Source organism: Pavona decussata, unplaced genomic scaffold, assembly GCF_977016875.1.
Source record: "Pavona decussata unplaced genomic scaffold, jaPavDecu1.1 SCAFFOLD_51, whole genome shotgun sequence".
Taxonomy (NCBI): domain Eukaryota; kingdom Metazoa; phylum Cnidaria; class Anthozoa; order Scleractinia; family Agariciidae; genus Pavona; species Pavona decussata.
In genome coordinates, this window is record NW_028145473.1 from 3,394,752 (window position 1) to 3,410,883 (window position 16,132).

A 16,132-nucleotide genomic window follows, 5' to 3' on the forward strand; every position below is an offset into this window, starting at 1 on the left:
AAAATGGTAACCTCTGAACAGATTACAGTCTTTAGTTATATAGCGCCTTTCCAGTGCCACGTACATGGCTGAGAACAATGAACATGGCATCTTTCAACGGGCTAGATAAACAGCTGACAGACCGTTTTAACTATCAACTCGGAAAAATTTTCACTTATTGGCAAAAGAAACTACAACTACTGACCTAAAATGGCCGATAAATGTATTAACCTGTTAACTTAGCACGACTCTCAGGATAATTCAATCTATTTGACCGTTTACGATCGGTTCTATTCCTAATTACGGGTAGAATTCAGCTGTTTTGTTGGAAAGGCGTTATATTTCAAAATCGTACATTTATTGATCTCGAATTGACTTCTTGATATTCCCGCACGTCAGTCTGAAGTAATTTAATTGCCTAAAGTCGAGTTTAACCGTAAATAAATCAGTTGTGCTTACATTTTAATTAAAGATGGTACGTCGAAAGACAGTTGTTGTGCGCGTGACATTGACATTGTAATTGGATAAGGTGAAGAGGGACCCTTTGAATCTCAAAAGCATGTAAAAATGAGTTTACCTCTTAGGGGGGCATCTAGATACGTTACAATATTCCCATCGTACTTTAGGGTCAGTCGTATAGCACCAAGGTCCACCCGGAGCGCTACTATCAGGATTACGACACATGTTTGACTCATTTTGGCCATCAACGTCTTCTGGTATCCGCCCATGGCGATGAGGACATTGTGAGGACCAAGCCTGACAAGAACGGCCGGTTTGTGTAGTGTTTACATTACCACGATACCCAAGCCCGATACCATGGTAACAATCTATGGATTGTGATACAAAAGGGCTTAGGTTACCGCATCTTCACAACACAATGATTTTTATGAAATGTGTAGCTTGGCAACGACGCTAGAGTGTTTTGCCCGAGGACTACAAATATTAGTTTCCAATGACGTTATTAGCTATTAGTTGTCATTTAACATAATTCTTGCAAATAGACAAATCAATTTGATACACTCTTACTTGTAAATACAACCGAAATTCTGAAAGGAAAGCGTGCTGCAACAGTGGTTGCCAAATTTAAAAACTTCATTTAACGATTAAACGATTTTTTTTAAACAAATTTTATCGTGGAAGTTTGCACTAAGAGAAAACAAAAACTCATCGAGAGGGCTCAGTTGGAAATAACATTGAATTGAAAATTTACAATAAATAATAATTAGTCAAAGCAGCAGCAAAACAAACAAAAAGCAGCATTAAGCAATGCTAACAGGTGGAAAATACACATCTAGTAGGAACTTTTATAAAATCTCTTCGATTCAGATATAAAAGACTGGAGATGTAAAAATAAATCATTATTTTGGCCAGGAGAAAGTACCTGTGTGTCGGGAAAGAAGCACTGATGTGCGTGACGTAGAATATTAACTTGGAAATTTGATGAACAATGTCACGAAATAGTAACGCGAGCAATACTTTAAAATTAGTGAGCAAAGCAGATTGCACAATTGTACTCCGGGAAAGTCCGAAGTTAATACACTGCATGACAATGATGTAACTGCACGCGTAGACCCGCGTAGTATTAAGCTAAATAAGGAAGAGAAACGCGTGTAATTGTGTAATTGAAATCAAATTTAGTAGCATTACAATAGTATAGCCTTGGGATTATACTGTGCTCGTGATCGTAGTAAAAATACTTGTTGCGCAAATAGAACCTAGAAAATCTTAGTACAATTGTAATGTAAGATCAGATCGATTAAGAACGAATTGTGAACGGAACTGTGCATCGCGAATATTGTAGATTGGATCAGAGATTGTCAGATTGTGAATGTTAAATAAATCTTCAGAAAAGGAAAGAATTACAGTCCTCTTCAGTTTGTGAACCGGCAAGTGCGGAGTTCATGAAAGATTCCGCGACACTTGGTCAGTTCGAGCCGGATTGGAAATGACCGCGGAGGTTGGAAAAAAGAAAAAGCGACGAGGAGGCCATCGATTGTACCTTGCTGGAATCCTCCCAGATGTAGAAGCCAGTCTTGAACATTACACCGTGGAAAGGAAGGCAGAGCTGGCGAAATGGAAACACACGCTAAACGAGCAGTTGGAAAAGATAGCGCCCCTCGACTTAGAGATCCTGGCCTTGATGGGAGACGACGAAAAGGTGACGGAGGAGGATATGGCCAGAGAGATAGACGAGAGCAGCCGTCTTGCGTCGGACATAAAGTGCAAGTTGGCTGCGATCGAAGAACTGTTAACCGCACCGCAAATACCACAAGTACAAAATGTACCGCAGCACCAGAATTCGCCGCCAATGCAGACCGGACAAGCAAGCCAGCATAAATCCGTCCGAGCGAGACTGCCGAAATTGGAGGTGCGTAAATTTGACGGAAAAGTGCACGAGTGGCAAGAGTTTTGGGACTCGTTTGAGAGCGCCATACATCGAAATGACATGCTAGAAAACGTCGACAAGTTTTCTTATCTTAGAGGTTTGCTTGTGGGACCGGCCAGATCGGCGATCGCGGGTTTCGCTTTAACGTCCGCAAACTATCAAGCAGCGGTGGAACTGTTGAACAAACGATATGGAAAGAAGGAGGCGATCCAGCGAGCGTACGTGAATGAACTTCTGAATGTTCAACCTGTATACAACGAGAGAGACGCGCCGAGACTGCGGAGCTTGTACGATTTCCTGGAAACCAAACACAGAGCCTTGCAAGCACTTGGAGTAGACGAGACCACTTATTCAGCGATAGTTGTACCATCTGTCCTGGAAAAATTGCCGCAGACGCTGCGTTTGACCATTACGCGAGGTAAAGATCATCATCAGTGGAACTTGAGAGACTTGTTGGAAGGCCTGGAACAAGAAGTAGAATTACGAGAAGAGTACAATGACAGCGCACGTCAAAAGAACTCGGCTGGAGACTTCCGGAGAAAAAACAATGTAGCCACACTGTATGCAGGAAACACACGGAAAGCGGCGAAAGAAACGAACTGTGCCTTCTGTTTAGGAGAGCATCCACACGAAAACTGCAGAAAGGTCCAGGATATCGAGGAGCGTAAGCAATTGTTGTTTAAATACGGTAGATGCTTTAAATGTTTAAGAAAGGGACATTTATCCAAAGACTGTACTGATCGTAGTGTAACATGTAAGCGTTCTAATTGTAAACATCATTCGGCGATTTGCATCGCCTCCCAAGGGAATTTAAGAACGACAGAAATCGGAACCCAAGGGGCCCAGGGTGGTGCAGAACTAGTGGGAAATAGTATGCACGTCGGGACTGGGAACAGTGTAGCCTTACAAACGGCTCAGGCTCAACTAGCGGGGAAGGGTCGCGCTAGAATTAGAGTGCTTTTTGATTCGGTTAGTCATAAGTCCTTTGTCACTTCCCGCGCGGTAGAATCGTTCGGATTGCGATCTGTTAGAAGGGAATGGTTGACTGTTAACACCTTTGGCCAAAGGGCTACTGGATCAAACCTGCGGGATGTAGTTGAAATAGATTTGACCCCAGTGGGTGGGGGGAAGGTTATGCGCATCGAAGCTTTTGTTGTTCCCGAAATTTCGCGCGTGCAGAACGAACATCTGGAAATTGCGCGTAAGGACTACCCGCATTTGGCGCAAATATGGCTGTCCGACGTTTGCAAGGGAAGCGAACAGTTAGAGATAGATGTATTGATAGGGGCAGACTATTTGTGGAGTTTTCAGACAGGCAAGATAGTCCGGGAGGAGGTAGACGAGCCAGTCGCAGTAGAGACAGAGTTAGGATGGGTTCTCTCCGGACCCTTGACATTTAAACAGCCAGCAGATAGACCGCAGGAAGTTAACGTAAATTTTGTTGGCAGAGACAGTGTATCATTAGAGAGTTTAGAAGGGAATGTCCAAAGGTTGTGGGACTTAGAAACCCTAGGAATTAAAGAGAGTGATGGAGTGTATGAAGAGTTTGTAGACAGTATTGCCTTCAACGGTAATAGGTATTCAGTTAAGCTCCCCTGGAAGGAAGGTCAGGATAGTTTGCCAAGCAATTACGAGTTGAGTTTGTCGCGCATGAAGAGTCAGATTAGGAAGCTTAGAAAGGAACCAGACATTTTGCAGGAGTACGACTCAGTTATAAAGGAACAGTTAGATTCGGGAGTGATAGAGAAAGTCGCACAGTTAGAAGAGACAGATAGGGGTCACTATATTCCCCATTTAGCAGTCATACGCAGAGAGGCGAGCACCACGAAACTGAGAGTTGTGTATGACGCGTCCGCAAAGGCAGGAAAGGGGGGGACATCTCTGAACGATTGCCTACACAAGGGACCCTCCCTCAACCCTTTATTGTTTGACATCCTGCTTAGATTCAGAGAGAAGAGAGTGGCGTTGATAGGGGACATAGAAAAGGCGTTTCTTAACATTGAGGTAGACAGTGCAGACAGGGATTATCTTAGATTTTTGTGGTTAGAAAACGTGAGCGATCCTTGTAGTCGAATTGCAGTGTACCGCTTTTGCCGTGTTGTGTTCGGTTTAAATGCGTCTCCGTTTCTGTTAAACGCCACGCTGAGACACCACATTTCGAAGTTTAAGGATGAAGACCCAGAATTTGTGTGAAAGATGATCGAAGGTTTCTACGTTGACGACTTGGTAACGGGCGATAGCAACACGAGCGACACGTACACATTGTACGAGAAATCCAAACAGAGGATGGCCAGTGGGGGCTTCAAATTGAGAAAGTGGATGACGAATGACAAAGTGTTGAGAGAACGCATTGCGCAGATTGAGAGTAACGCAACGGAAAGCGCGATCGTGACCAGCGAAGAAGAGAGCTACGCAAAGTTCATCTTAGGTTCGGGGCAGGCTAGCAAGAGTTGTCCAAAGGTCTTGGGGCTTCCGTGGGATTGTGAGAAAGATGTTATTCAGTTTAGTTTTGAGAAGCTTGCAAGCAAAGCCCTAGACATGCACCCGACCAAGCGAAGTTTGTTAAGTCTGCTAGCAAGCATTTTTGACCCCCTGGGAATCATTAGCCCCATCATTGTGTGCATGAAAATATTGTTTCAAGAATTGTGTTGTGAAAATTTCGACTGGGATAGTAAACTCGAGGGGAAAGTAAAGAAGAAATGGGACGAATGGATTGAAGACTTATCCAAAATAAGGGGTATTACGACCAGTAGGTGTATTTGGGACCATCCAAAACAAGAGGTGCTTAATTGTTACTTGCATGGGTTCGGCGATGCCAGTAACAAAGCTTACTGCGCTGTTGTGTACTTGGTATACAACACGCCAGTAGGGGTTTTCGTGAGAATGTTGACCTCAAGGTCACGGGTAGCACCTCTGAAAGCGTTAACTATTCCCCGTCTAGAACTCATGTCCGCTAGAATTTTGGCGCAATTAATGAACACCGTGATGAAAGCATTAGAAACGGAAGTGAAGCTCAGCGGAACCAGATACTGGTTGGATAGCAAAACTACTCTCTGCTGGATTCGAAACGGGGGGGAGTGGAAACAATTTGTCCGTCACAGGGTAAACGAAATTCTGAAGCTCACAAAGAAAGAAGACTGGAGATATTGCCCTGGTGAGCAGAACCCGGCAGATGTTGGTTCCAGAGGAGCGCTTGGATCGAAACTAAAAGATGACGAGCTGTGGTGGAACGGACCGCAATGGTTGTCAGAAGGAGAAGACAGGTGGCCACGCGTAGAGAGTGTCGTCAGCACACCAGAAAGTGAAGAAGAAGCTAAGAAGACCGCCAACGTGATGGTAGTAGACGTTCAGAACCAACCCAGTGTTGCAAATCTTGTTGACATCAATCGCCATGGAAGGCTAGAGAAGCTACTCAGAGTGACAGCATGGGTGTTCCGTTTTATCCGAAATTCGAGACCGAACCGAACCGAGACAGCTAGACGGAAGGGAAGACTGACACGAGAAGAATTAGTCGGGGCCGAAAGTGAATGGGTGAAAGCGGCGCAAGCTGACCTGAGAAGTAAGGGTAACTTCCAGCAGCTAAAGACCGAGCTCGGCCTAGAAGAGAGTGCAGGAATTCTGAGATGTACCGGAAGACTCGTCAATTCAGATTTGGAGTTTGATGCGCGAAGACCAGTCATTCTCCCAAGGGATCACGCGTTAAGCATTATGCTCATAGAAGAGTGTCACAAGAAGGTGTTGCACAGTGGTGTGAGAGCAACGCTTGCGGAGTTGAGGTCGAGGTATTGGATCCCGAAGGGCAGACAGTGCGTGAAAAAGGTTTTGAGCAAATGCGTAATCTGCAAGAAACAAGAAGGGAAGGCTTACAGCGCGCCGCAGACCGCCGCATTGCCAGATTTTAGAGTAAGAGAAGCGCCAGCGTTTTCGAAAGTAGGCGTAGATTTTGCGGGTCCGCTCTATGTTAAGGCACAAGCTGGGGGAATGAGAAAGGCGTACATTGCATTGTTTTCCTGCTGCGTAACTAGAGCGATACATTTAGAATTAGTTGAAGACCTATCTTCCGAGGCCTTCAGACGAGCGTTAAGAAGATTTTCAGCGAGACGAGGCACGCCGACATTGATCGTATCAGACAACGCGAAAACCTTCCAAGCGACCGAAAAAGCGCTTAACAATCTTTTTAGCCACCCAGAGGTAGCTAGTGAGCTAGACAGACAGCGAATTGAGTGGAGGTTTAATTTAGAGAGATCACCCTGGTGGGGAGGATTTTTCGAGAGAATGGTTGGAAGTGTGAAAGCTTGTCTCAGGAAGGTGTTAGGAAATGCACGACTTACATTTGACGAGCTGCGAACGGTGTTAGTGGAGGTAGAAGGAACGTTAAATTCCCGTCCGCTTACGTACGAGTACAATGAGGTAGAACATGAAGCTTTAACACCTTCACATTTAATCCTTGGTAGAAGGATTAAGTCTATGCCAGACGAGATAGCGGAAGAGCCAGAAGCGAACGAGAGTAGTTGTTCAGAGAGGTTTAGATATTTGACAGTGAAGTTAGCGCATTTTTGGAAGAGATGGAGAAACGAGTACCTGGTGAATCTAAGGGAGTTTCACCGCCTGAAGGTAGATCGCAAAGACAGGCAGATTCAGACAGGAGACGTAGTAACTGTGTTTGAGGAAGACAAAAAGAGAGGAGAGTGGAAAATTGCAGTGGTTGAGAGTCTTATCAAGGGCACAGATAACGTTGTTAGGGGAGCAAACGTAAGAGTCATTGTCAAGGGTAGACCGATGCGTATTTCCCGACCAGTTCAAAAGTTGTACCCCTTAGAAGTAAAATGTGCCATACAAGGGAACGGCCAAATTGGTCAAACTGGGAACCGTAAATTTGAACGGGATCATACTACACCTCTTAGACGTAACCCTAGCAGATCTGCTGCTTTAGATGCTAGGTGGAAATCGAAACATATGCTTTGACTCGTAGACGAGTCAAGGGGGGGAGAGTGTCGGGAAAGAAGCACTGATGTGCGTGACGTAGAATATTAACTTGGAAATTTGATGAACAATGTCACGAAATAGTAACGCGAGCAATACTTTAAAATTAGTGAGCAAAGCAGATTGCACAATTGTACTCCGGGAAAGTCCGAAGTTAATACACTGCATGACAATGATGTAACTGCACGCGTAGACCCGCGTAGTATTAAGCTAAATAAGGAAGAGAAACGCGTGTAATTGTGTAATTGAAATCAAATTTAGTAGCATTACAATAGTATAGCCTTGGGATTATACTGTGCTCGTGATTGTAGTAAAAATACTTGTTGCGCAAATAGAACCTAGAAAATCTTAGTACAATTGTAATGTAAGATCAGATCGATTAAGAACGAATTGTGAACGGAACTGTGCATCGCGAATATTGTAGATTGGATCAGAGATTGTCAGACTGTGAATGTTAAATAAATCTTCAGAAAAGGAAAGAATTACAGTCCTCTTCAGTTTGTGAACCGGCAAGTGCGGAGTTCATGAAAGATTCCGCGACACTGTGATCCAAACAGAAAAACTGATACTATTTGTGCTTTAGACATGGAAAACCACCTGTCAGCATAAATAGGGGAAAAGCAGAGGAGAGCAGATTAATTCTAGGGGCAGAATAAAGTGCACATTCAACGATTTAGGCGTATTATTGGTATGCTAAGGTAAAAAGAAAATTCTAATGGACAAACCTGTACTTTGGGTATCATCACCTGCAGAAGAAATAGAGATATTGAAGTGGTTAACTTTCTTTATTTAGTTGGACCGTAGTAGGCAGTATAATGGCCTTTGATTGCTTGAATTGCTTTTGACATGACAGCTTCGAGGTTCGCTTCCCCTTTTCACCTGCTGATTAACAGATTACCTCACAACTCAGCAATAAGGGGGGAATCATATACTCGAGTCGTAGAGTTTCTAACACCAATCTCAAATTTCAGTGAATTAAAACTTCTGGACTTCTAGGTTCCATTTTATTGGTATAAAATGTAGGGCATAAGTTAAGGGTCAGTGCTCTGAGTCTAGGTGGTTCCATTTTGCCGTGTTTCTCTGATAACACAAAGACGACGTCAAAACGTGTTGAGAAAAAAGAAGAACGCAACGAGACGCAGGTGGGTAGCGTGACGTTCTTACCACGTTTTGACGTTCTCTGTGGGTTATCAGAGAAGATACCCACGCCAAAATGAAAGTTATTTGTTTTTTACAATAACCAAGACATTTGAACACCTTTCGTGAGCGAGATCACGTTGACTGAACTGAATCAGCATACTTTTAGACTCACACGCAATTATTATCCTCTAAATGAGAGTAACATGAGGAAATAGTAAATATGAGGTATTCCAGAAGCAATTTCTAACCCCAAAATATTACAGCATATCAGTCGCCTCACTGCGATTTGTGATCGATTACTCGCCATTACCGGATTTCTATTGTCGACATATTTAGACAAATATTTCCTTCCTTTTCACATCACAACAAAGTTATATCTTATTAAAGGCCCACATTCACCCAAGATCTATTGCGCGCCGAGGAACAGTTTTCATATATGAAAACCTCCCTATTTTATTTGAGCGGGAGTCGAGTGAGAAAGCAATAAGCGATCACGAATAGTCTTTCCCTCCAGCACGAGTCGTAGAGGAAAACTGTATGAACCGCTTGAGTTCGTACAGCCAATAAGATCACGCGTTTGGACAATACAGCATTTCAAAACAAAAACAAACGACCGCAATGACTCTTGGGTGAAGGTGGGCCTTTAACTTTGTTGAAGTCTCTTGCAACGGTCTTTGTATAATTTCCATCGGACAGTTCCACGTCCCTGCGAATATGTGCCTATGTTTATTCGCTACTCGCCAAAACAGTTTGCAATACTTTGTTGACCTGTCACTCTGGTAGGACTCAAGACCCTGATCACGTGCGTCGGTCACTCCACTCGATGACGTCATTCGTGCGTCTATACTCTAATCACAAACTCCGCTACACTAATCAAAACGCGAGTTTTACACTGCTCATTGTATAGATGAGTGTATATATTTATGTACCATTACTCACCTGGTAAAAGATGGTGTTGATAACACTCCGGGGCCTCCCCTCCAACAGCAGAGGAAAATGTAGTACAGTTTATCATGTCTCGATCGAATGAGGGATCTAGTTCCTGAATCCCTTGAAGAGTTGCTAATTCTTTCTCACACCTCACATGTAGCGCAAATTCACACGTCTTGCGACAAATCTGCTGGGGATGGGGTTTCTTCAGAGAAGTATTGCACAACGGAGAAAGATAACGGCAATACAGCACTTTAAGGATTGTTAGGCATCCCTCAGATATGGCGTACAAAGGTAGATAAATTTCAAACAATGAAATCAAACGCTCACTTCTCGACAAACTATTGGAATCCCCATAGATATATTGATTGCTGGTGATATCTTCACACATCCCGCTTTTTTTACTGTTGAAGATGCAGTGCGCAATCTTTACGCTGAGGTTGACTGGGGGCTCTGCCAGAACACAGCTGTAAGCAATAAGGGCTAACCATTAAAAAAATATCAGCATTAAGAAGTACAGGTTACTGGAAAGATTCGATTTGCAGCTAATTAAAGTCGTTGTCGAGTTTTCTTCTGAGGCCAAATAAAAGCCGTATCAGCATTGTTGAACTTTGTTCACGCTCATCAAAGGCTGTTAGTCATAGCAGGCATTTATTTGTTTTTAAAATGACAAATACTCAGACTAATTTAATTATTATAATGTTACGTGATCGATCAACATAAACTGATTGCTAGTTCTTTTTGTGACGGGGAATTAAGATTCAAATCGGCTGTTCTAGGCAGGATGTAGAAGAATTTAAATTCACATTGTGAAAAAGCTTGAATTTAAATGCCACAGAAAATAACGCATATCGTCTTCGAGGCGAGCAAAGCATAGTGGTTGACTAGGGTCCTTTAACTTCGCGGCTGCGAAAACGAACGTTATTCCCAAAAACTGAGATACTTGATAAAATTTTTAATATAACCAATACTTTGTACCACCCACCTTGAATTTGCCTCCCCTTGGGATGATGTCTCCTGGGAGGCTATGACAGAAAAAGAATTAATGTTACGAGTGAAATTTCAAGTGAGCCAAGGAGAGCAGTCGTTAGCCCAGGGGAAATACCCCTCTACTAATTGGGGACACTTAATAATACAAATAGAAGCCTATACTACCTATCAACTAATAAATGATTAAAACTTACTCATCATCAACCAATAAAAGCCTTCAAACCTAAGATCGTTCTGTTTTGAGATACAAGGAATGCAGTTCGATCAATTATCATCTTCTACCATCGCACTTTGATCACATTTACGCATACGATATTGAAAATTACTCAGTGATGGTAGGGTCTTAATTTCGCTGGGTAGCCTATTCCACAACTGTTTCAACGAATGTTTGCCATATTTTCTGGTCTTGAAACCCTGCTACCCTTAGATTGCAGGGTGAGCAATGCATATGAAATAGCTCGCATATTTTCGTGGGGCATAGTCTATGTTCACCTTATTCAGGAGGGTAGCAATACCTAACAGTCTTCTATTCTGTAGCGTTATTAAGTCACCTTTGTCCAGGAGAGATAAGTAGCTTGATTGCTTAACCAGAAAGACTGCGCGAAGTGCTCTTTCTAAAATGAGTTCGGGCTTTTTTTTGTCGGTAGCAGCATGGGCAATAGGAAACATGGGTTTCGACTAAATAAATATTACATTTATATCAAATGTAGCTGAATTACTCACAATGAAGTAGTCTTTAGTCTTTTCTGGTCTTTTCTCCCCATTTATTTCATGTAAAATAGCCCTGATTAACAAGTACAACGAGCCGTTTGACTCTGAACGAATTTAGCCTGCATAACAAATTTGTCAGCATTCGTTACGATCTTGGTAACCGTGATTCCTATTGAAATCCCAGGCGCGGCCGCTAAGCGCGCGAGTGTTAGCTCATAATCCTTTTTAGTGTTAAGGGTACTTCCTGGGTTCGCGGGTGTCCTTTGGAAAAAAATTCGTACGCGCGCAAGTTTCAATAAACCTCTAACAAACTATATATCATTATAAAGCTTAATAAATGTAGTTTCCTATAAAAATATAATTTAGCGATCGTTTCCTTTCTTAAGTGCCAGAAGCCAGTAGAACCTCGAATCGACCGATGGTCGTTCCATTGAATTAATCGGTTATCGAACGCCGCGAGAAGAACGAAATCGCTGCACAGTGTTATTCACAAGGCATCAATCAACAAAAAGGTGTCAGGCTTTTTCGAAATTCTGTTTGGTTATTTAGATATCGACGTCTTAAGTTTGAGTAGCAAAAAATATTTGAGGCGTGTTGCGTAAACATTCGCCACGGGAAAAATATTTTGAAAATCAAAATTCCTTGACACCTTTTTGTTTTTCATTACCCCTCAAATCTTCTGGCCAAATTTCACGACAATCCGTCAAAACTACATACCCTATTAATTCGTTCAAAGTCGACATACTCTGCCAAAATTCAAGTGCGAGTTTTCGCTCGATAAAGGTTTACAAGAAAAACAAGCCTCCACAGGAGATTATGACACCTCATTACGTGGCGAGCCAATCGAGCAACAGGACCCCATGGCGTCAACAACAATAGCACAGAATTTCGCGCAAAGGGTATCGCGTTGCAGACACGTTTTAGACTCCGCTGTTGTGATCGAGCGAGATGGGGAAAGTGGCTAAAGGAAAACGTAAAAATCAACCAGGAAAACGGGGAAAAACCAAGGCGAACGAAACCGAAAGCGCGTCAGCGGAGAGTTTGAGGAGTGCACTGATATCAGAGATGAAATCTATTGGGTAGGTTGTTCGTTTTGATTGCGTGTAATGTAATTTACGCTTCAAGCTAAAGCGATTATTCATTTCGCATCAAAGGAAATGTATAATGAAGAAAATCGCATTTTTACTGTTATTTAGGTACGATGGTGATTTCTTCGTAAGAAATCTTCAAGATAGCGTGGAGCGGAGCAAAAAGCGAGGGAAAGGGCCACGCAGAACGTGCTATCTCCAGTATTACACCTTCTGGTGAGTTCTATTTCATCGGTCTAATTCTTGCTGATTTTATGCCAATGTTTCATTACAAAGGCGCAGTAAAACGTTATTTGGTTTTATCTCGCTGCAGAAGATAGAAATCGGCCCAGAGGATGCAGAATATGCATTTCCGGAGGTTGTGCTCAATTTTATTAGAAAAGTCGTTCCAGGAGATGTCAAGGGGGAGATCAGAGAGGTTTGTCTGCCACGACAACCCAAAATTTCCTTATCTTTTTTCTGGTCTTTTTATCAAATAAAATAGATCTTGGAGTTGGAGTTATGCTGGTATCAAAATAATACACAATGGTGAATTTTTTTTTTTTTGATATTTTCACAGGACGCTTGCAAAGTTTACCCTGCAGGACTTTTGCAAGGCAATCGACCTCTGCGTACTTGATCCAATAACAGTAGAAAAATTTGAAGGCCGCTGCTCCAGTTCTTCGTGATCACCTTCGACAGAACCTTCAACGTCGACTAGAGTTTCTTGGTCGAACCAAGACCCTTTGTCGCTCTCTGCAAGATCACGTTTTCGATCTTCGCTGAAACCTATCTTTCCCTTTTTCTCAGGCCCTGGCTTCTTCCGGGATTTTATCCACAGGCTCTTTTCGTTTTTAGATGACTTTTCCATGTGGGAAGCGCGAAGAATATAAAATTCGAAGTGAGAAATTTTTTTTGCAGGCGAGGTGTAAACAAAATATGCTTATTTCTGAAATAAGAGCTCCCGGATGAAGTGTTTTGCCGCGAAAATTCCTCTGGGGCGTCTCGCACTAAGAAGATTATGACACCTTTTTTATTTATTTACTTTTATATGGAAATACGTTTTCCTAAATATCTCGCGTTTCTTTTAATATTTTTCAATTTTGTTTCCAGTAAATGTTAGATAAAATCCCCAAATTCTATTTAGTCGAAAAAAAAATGTTTATTCACTTTTTCACCCTATCGAACCCAGGAAGTACCCTTAACGCTCGCGAGCTTAGCAGCCGCGCCTGGGGTTTCAAAAACACGGCACGGTTACCAAGACTTAACGAATGCTTGCTAGCAAATACAGAATGTTAGGGTTATTCTACTTCACATAAATGGGGAGAAACGACCAGAAAAGACAAACGACTACTTCATTGTGATTAAATCAAATTTATTTGAAATAAATGTAATCTTTATTTAGCCGAAACCCATGTTTCCTATAGCCCATGGTAGCAGTGCAGAAATGCCAAGTCAGGTGGCAGTAAGTTGAGTAGGGTAGCATGGCTGATTTACACAGAGTTAATTTAGCATTGGTAGGAATAAGTTTTAAAGGCTCATCATCACACCGACCCTTTGCCTCGCCTTCTTACATATTTCATTAACGTGAGTAATAAAATTCAACTCGTCGTCTATGGTAACTTCTAGCAACTTAAGACAGTCTGAAGATTCAATGGTGTTTCCTTGAAAGTGTAATGGAATGTCACTTGCTGCACTGTTATGTTTTAAGGCCATAGTTTGGTATTTGCTCAGGTTTCCTTTTAGTAGATTGCTAGCGTACCACTCGCAGGTTTTATTGGTATTCCTTATTAGGTTGTTGTTAGCTGTTTCAGGTTCCCCACTGTTTTTCATACATTTGATGGTCATCCGCGTATAGAGAGAGGTGTGAATTAATTACGTATGTCAGATCGTTTTGAAAGATGTTGCATAACAACGGGCCTAGGGCCGATCCCTGAGGACAACCCTTCTCAGTCCACTTCCACTCACTGCACTCGACTCAGTCGGTTACACAGGTAGGATCGAATGAGGTCAAGCAGTTCCTCTTGAAATCGTTACGCTCTTAATTGGCGTTTTGTAATACAGGAACATTGGCGTGGCAATGTTATGACGAAATTCATGATCAATTACAGGACAGACGCGTGAAAAACTGACATCAACTTGTTAATTCGAACTCCACCTGATAGAATGATCCAGTTTTTAAAATTCCTTTTCTTTGAACACAGTGCTTCAAACATATAGCAAGGGAAGGCACTTAAGAAGACCCACTGTAAAAAATTATGCGTAGTTTAATGTAAACCTTTGCGAGTGTTTCTCATAAAAAAAGTATGTGCGCGCTGTTTTTATAGAAACCCTAGAAAATTATACATCATTGTAAAGTTAATGAACTGTAGAATCTGAAAATATCGCTACATAAAACGTCTCCGTTTTTGGTAGGCGAAAGCAAGGCCTGAAACGCAAAACTGACAGTGTATGCGTTGATTGAATTACCAGCGTCGCATTAATGCAGACATTAGGGAGCTTACGAATCGACGACTTTTACACGACGCCGCCGTTAGATTGCGTGACATGCTCACTGCGCATGCTTTTCTGAGCCCTTGCCAGCTTCGCTCCAAAGTCGACGACGTTGGTGAGAGCGATTTGCCGGCGTCTTGGAAATAGGAGGACGTGAGGTTAGGCCCGGTTCATACGTCGAACTTTACATGAGCCGAACCTAATACCTATTAAGGTCGACCCAAATAATTAAGTTCGGCAGTTGATTCAGACGTCGAACCTAACTGAAGTCGAACTTAATTAAAGCTAAAGTGAGAAAGTAGATTTTCGTGGTCAGCGGCTGTTGTTTTTACTCAACAAGATTCAAAATGGCGGGAAAGATGAATTCTGACATGGAAGAGCTTGTTTGATAAAATAATAAAGACGTATGAACCGGACCTTAGTTTTCAAAGTTTTCTCTCGATACTTTCGGGTATTTTTGTCAGATAATTTAAGTATCACATTAGGGGCATGTCCTTCACGTTTGATTTTAATTTTTTTGTCTGTTTTCGTTCATGAAACGACCTTCTACAGTGCCATGGCGAACATGAGTTCAACCAACACTGAAAGCGGTCAAAGCACGACACTGTATGAATGAAAAGTAAATTGCTGTATGAAAAATATTTCATTTTAATCAGGCTTCACTGAAATATAAGACATTTTCTAGTGTACAATGAATTTGAAAGGACTAAAAAGTTGCTTTTTAGCAGTCGTGTCGACAGTTAAAAACAAGGACTAGAACAGCTACAACTACAGAGCTAGGCGATTTTTCCTCAGTTGTTTTGAGTGGTCTTATTGCCAGCCTAATCTTTTAGTACACAATTTTTTTTCGACTTACAGCTGCGCTTTCTTTTCTGCCATGCTAGTACATTTTGTTAGTCTGTCTTGTGTATTTTTTTCTCGAGCTCCTGAGACAAACAATCAACCAGTGCGATTTCATAAATAAATAGCTTGTCGAGAAAGGGTTACATTTACAATTAGCAGGAGTCAAAAGTGCAAGGCTGCGCATTATATCTTCATTATGTACTTTATCAAGGAAGATTTGAAACGGTAACAGTTACGTTTATAGAAATTAAGCTGAACTGATGCATCTATTTTCCTGTTGGTATTAAATTGAACAACTGATCTTTGCACAGAGCTCTATAATTAAGTTTTATTTATTTATTTGGTGCCTTAGTTAGTTAGGCCCGGTTCAGACGCCGAACTTTTCATGAGCCGAGTCTAATACCTCGAATTAAGTACATGAAAAGTTCGGCGTCTGAATCAATTGAGAACGGCTGTTTCAATTTGGAACGGCTCAGCTGTTCTTCCCGCCTGGCTCAGCCGGAAATTTTGGCTTTGGAACGGCTTTGATTCAGACGTAGAACTTTTCATGAGCCGCACCTAATGCATAAATTATTATAACGTATTTCAAATAGAAAAAAAATAAACGCTC

At 42.0% G+C, this 16,132-nt stretch overlaps 4 protein-coding genes across 4 annotated transcripts in view; 3 read left to right on the forward strand and 1 right to left on the reverse strand.

Moving 5' to 3' along the window:
* Window positions 1-16,132, reverse strand: part of LOC146481100 (uncharacterized) — a 44,000-nt gene that overhangs the window by 23,191 nt on the left and 4,677 nt on the right. The window contains exons 3-6 of the mRNA XM_085108835.1: window positions 10,404-10,443; window positions 9,428-9,885; window positions 8,074-8,094; window positions 560-806 (exon numbers count right to left, since the gene is read on the reverse strand). Coding sequence (XP_084964961.1) covers window positions 560-806; window positions 8,074-8,094; window positions 9,428-9,885; window positions 10,404-10,443 — 766 coding nt within the window. The remainder of the gene's footprint in view (window positions 1-559; window positions 807-8,073; window positions 8,095-9,427; window positions 9,886-10,403; window positions 10,444-16,132) is intronic.
* LOC146481102 (uncharacterized) lies at window positions 1,358-3,116 on the forward strand. The gene is made up of 2 exons (XM_085108975.1): window positions 1,358-3,029; window positions 3,076-3,116. Exons 1-2 carry the CDS (start codon window positions 1,925-1,927, stop codon window positions 3,114-3,116), a joined length of 1,146 nt encoding a protein of 381 aa, XP_084965101.1. The 5' UTR covers window positions 1,358-1,924.
* LOC146481103 (uncharacterized) lies at window positions 3,136-4,558 on the forward strand. Its single transcript, XM_085108771.1, has one exon. It carries the CDS (start codon window positions 3,239-3,241, stop codon window positions 4,556-4,558), a length of 1,320 nt encoding a protein of 439 aa, XP_084964897.1. The 5' UTR covers window positions 3,136-3,238.
* LOC146481104 (uncharacterized) lies at window positions 4,539-7,807 on the forward strand. The gene is made up of 2 exons (XM_085108770.1): window positions 4,539-6,775; window positions 6,980-7,807. The coding sequence occupies exons 1-2, from the start codon at window positions 4,562-4,564 to the stop codon at window positions 7,328-7,330; spliced, it is 2,565 nt and encodes an 854-aa protein (XP_084964896.1). The 5' UTR covers window positions 4,539-4,561; the 3' UTR covers window positions 7,331-7,807.

What these genes read in the sequence shown, in the direction of transcription:
- LOC146481102 (XM_085108975.1), top strand. Translation starts at nt 1,925, where the DNA reads ATGACCGCGGAGGTTGGAAAAAAGAAAAAGCGACGAGGAGGCCATCGA. An exon ending in GGTCCAGGATATCGAGGAGC is followed by an intron (nt 3,030 to 3,075) that starts GTAAGCAATTGT and finishes TAAATGTTTAAG; the next exon opens with AAAGGGACATTTATCCAAAG.
- LOC146481103 (XM_085108771.1), top strand. Translation starts at nt 3,239, where the DNA reads ATGCACGTCGGGACTGGGAACAGTGTAGCCTTACAAACGGCTCAGGCT.
- LOC146481104 (XM_085108770.1), top strand. Translation starts at nt 4,562, where the DNA reads ATGATCGAAGGTTTCTACGTTGACGACTTGGTAACGGGCGATAGCAAC. An exon ending in TTACGTACGAGTACAATGAG is followed by an intron (nt 6,776 to 6,979) that starts GTAGAACATGAA and finishes CACCGCCTGAAG; the next exon opens with GTAGATCGCAAAGACAGGCA.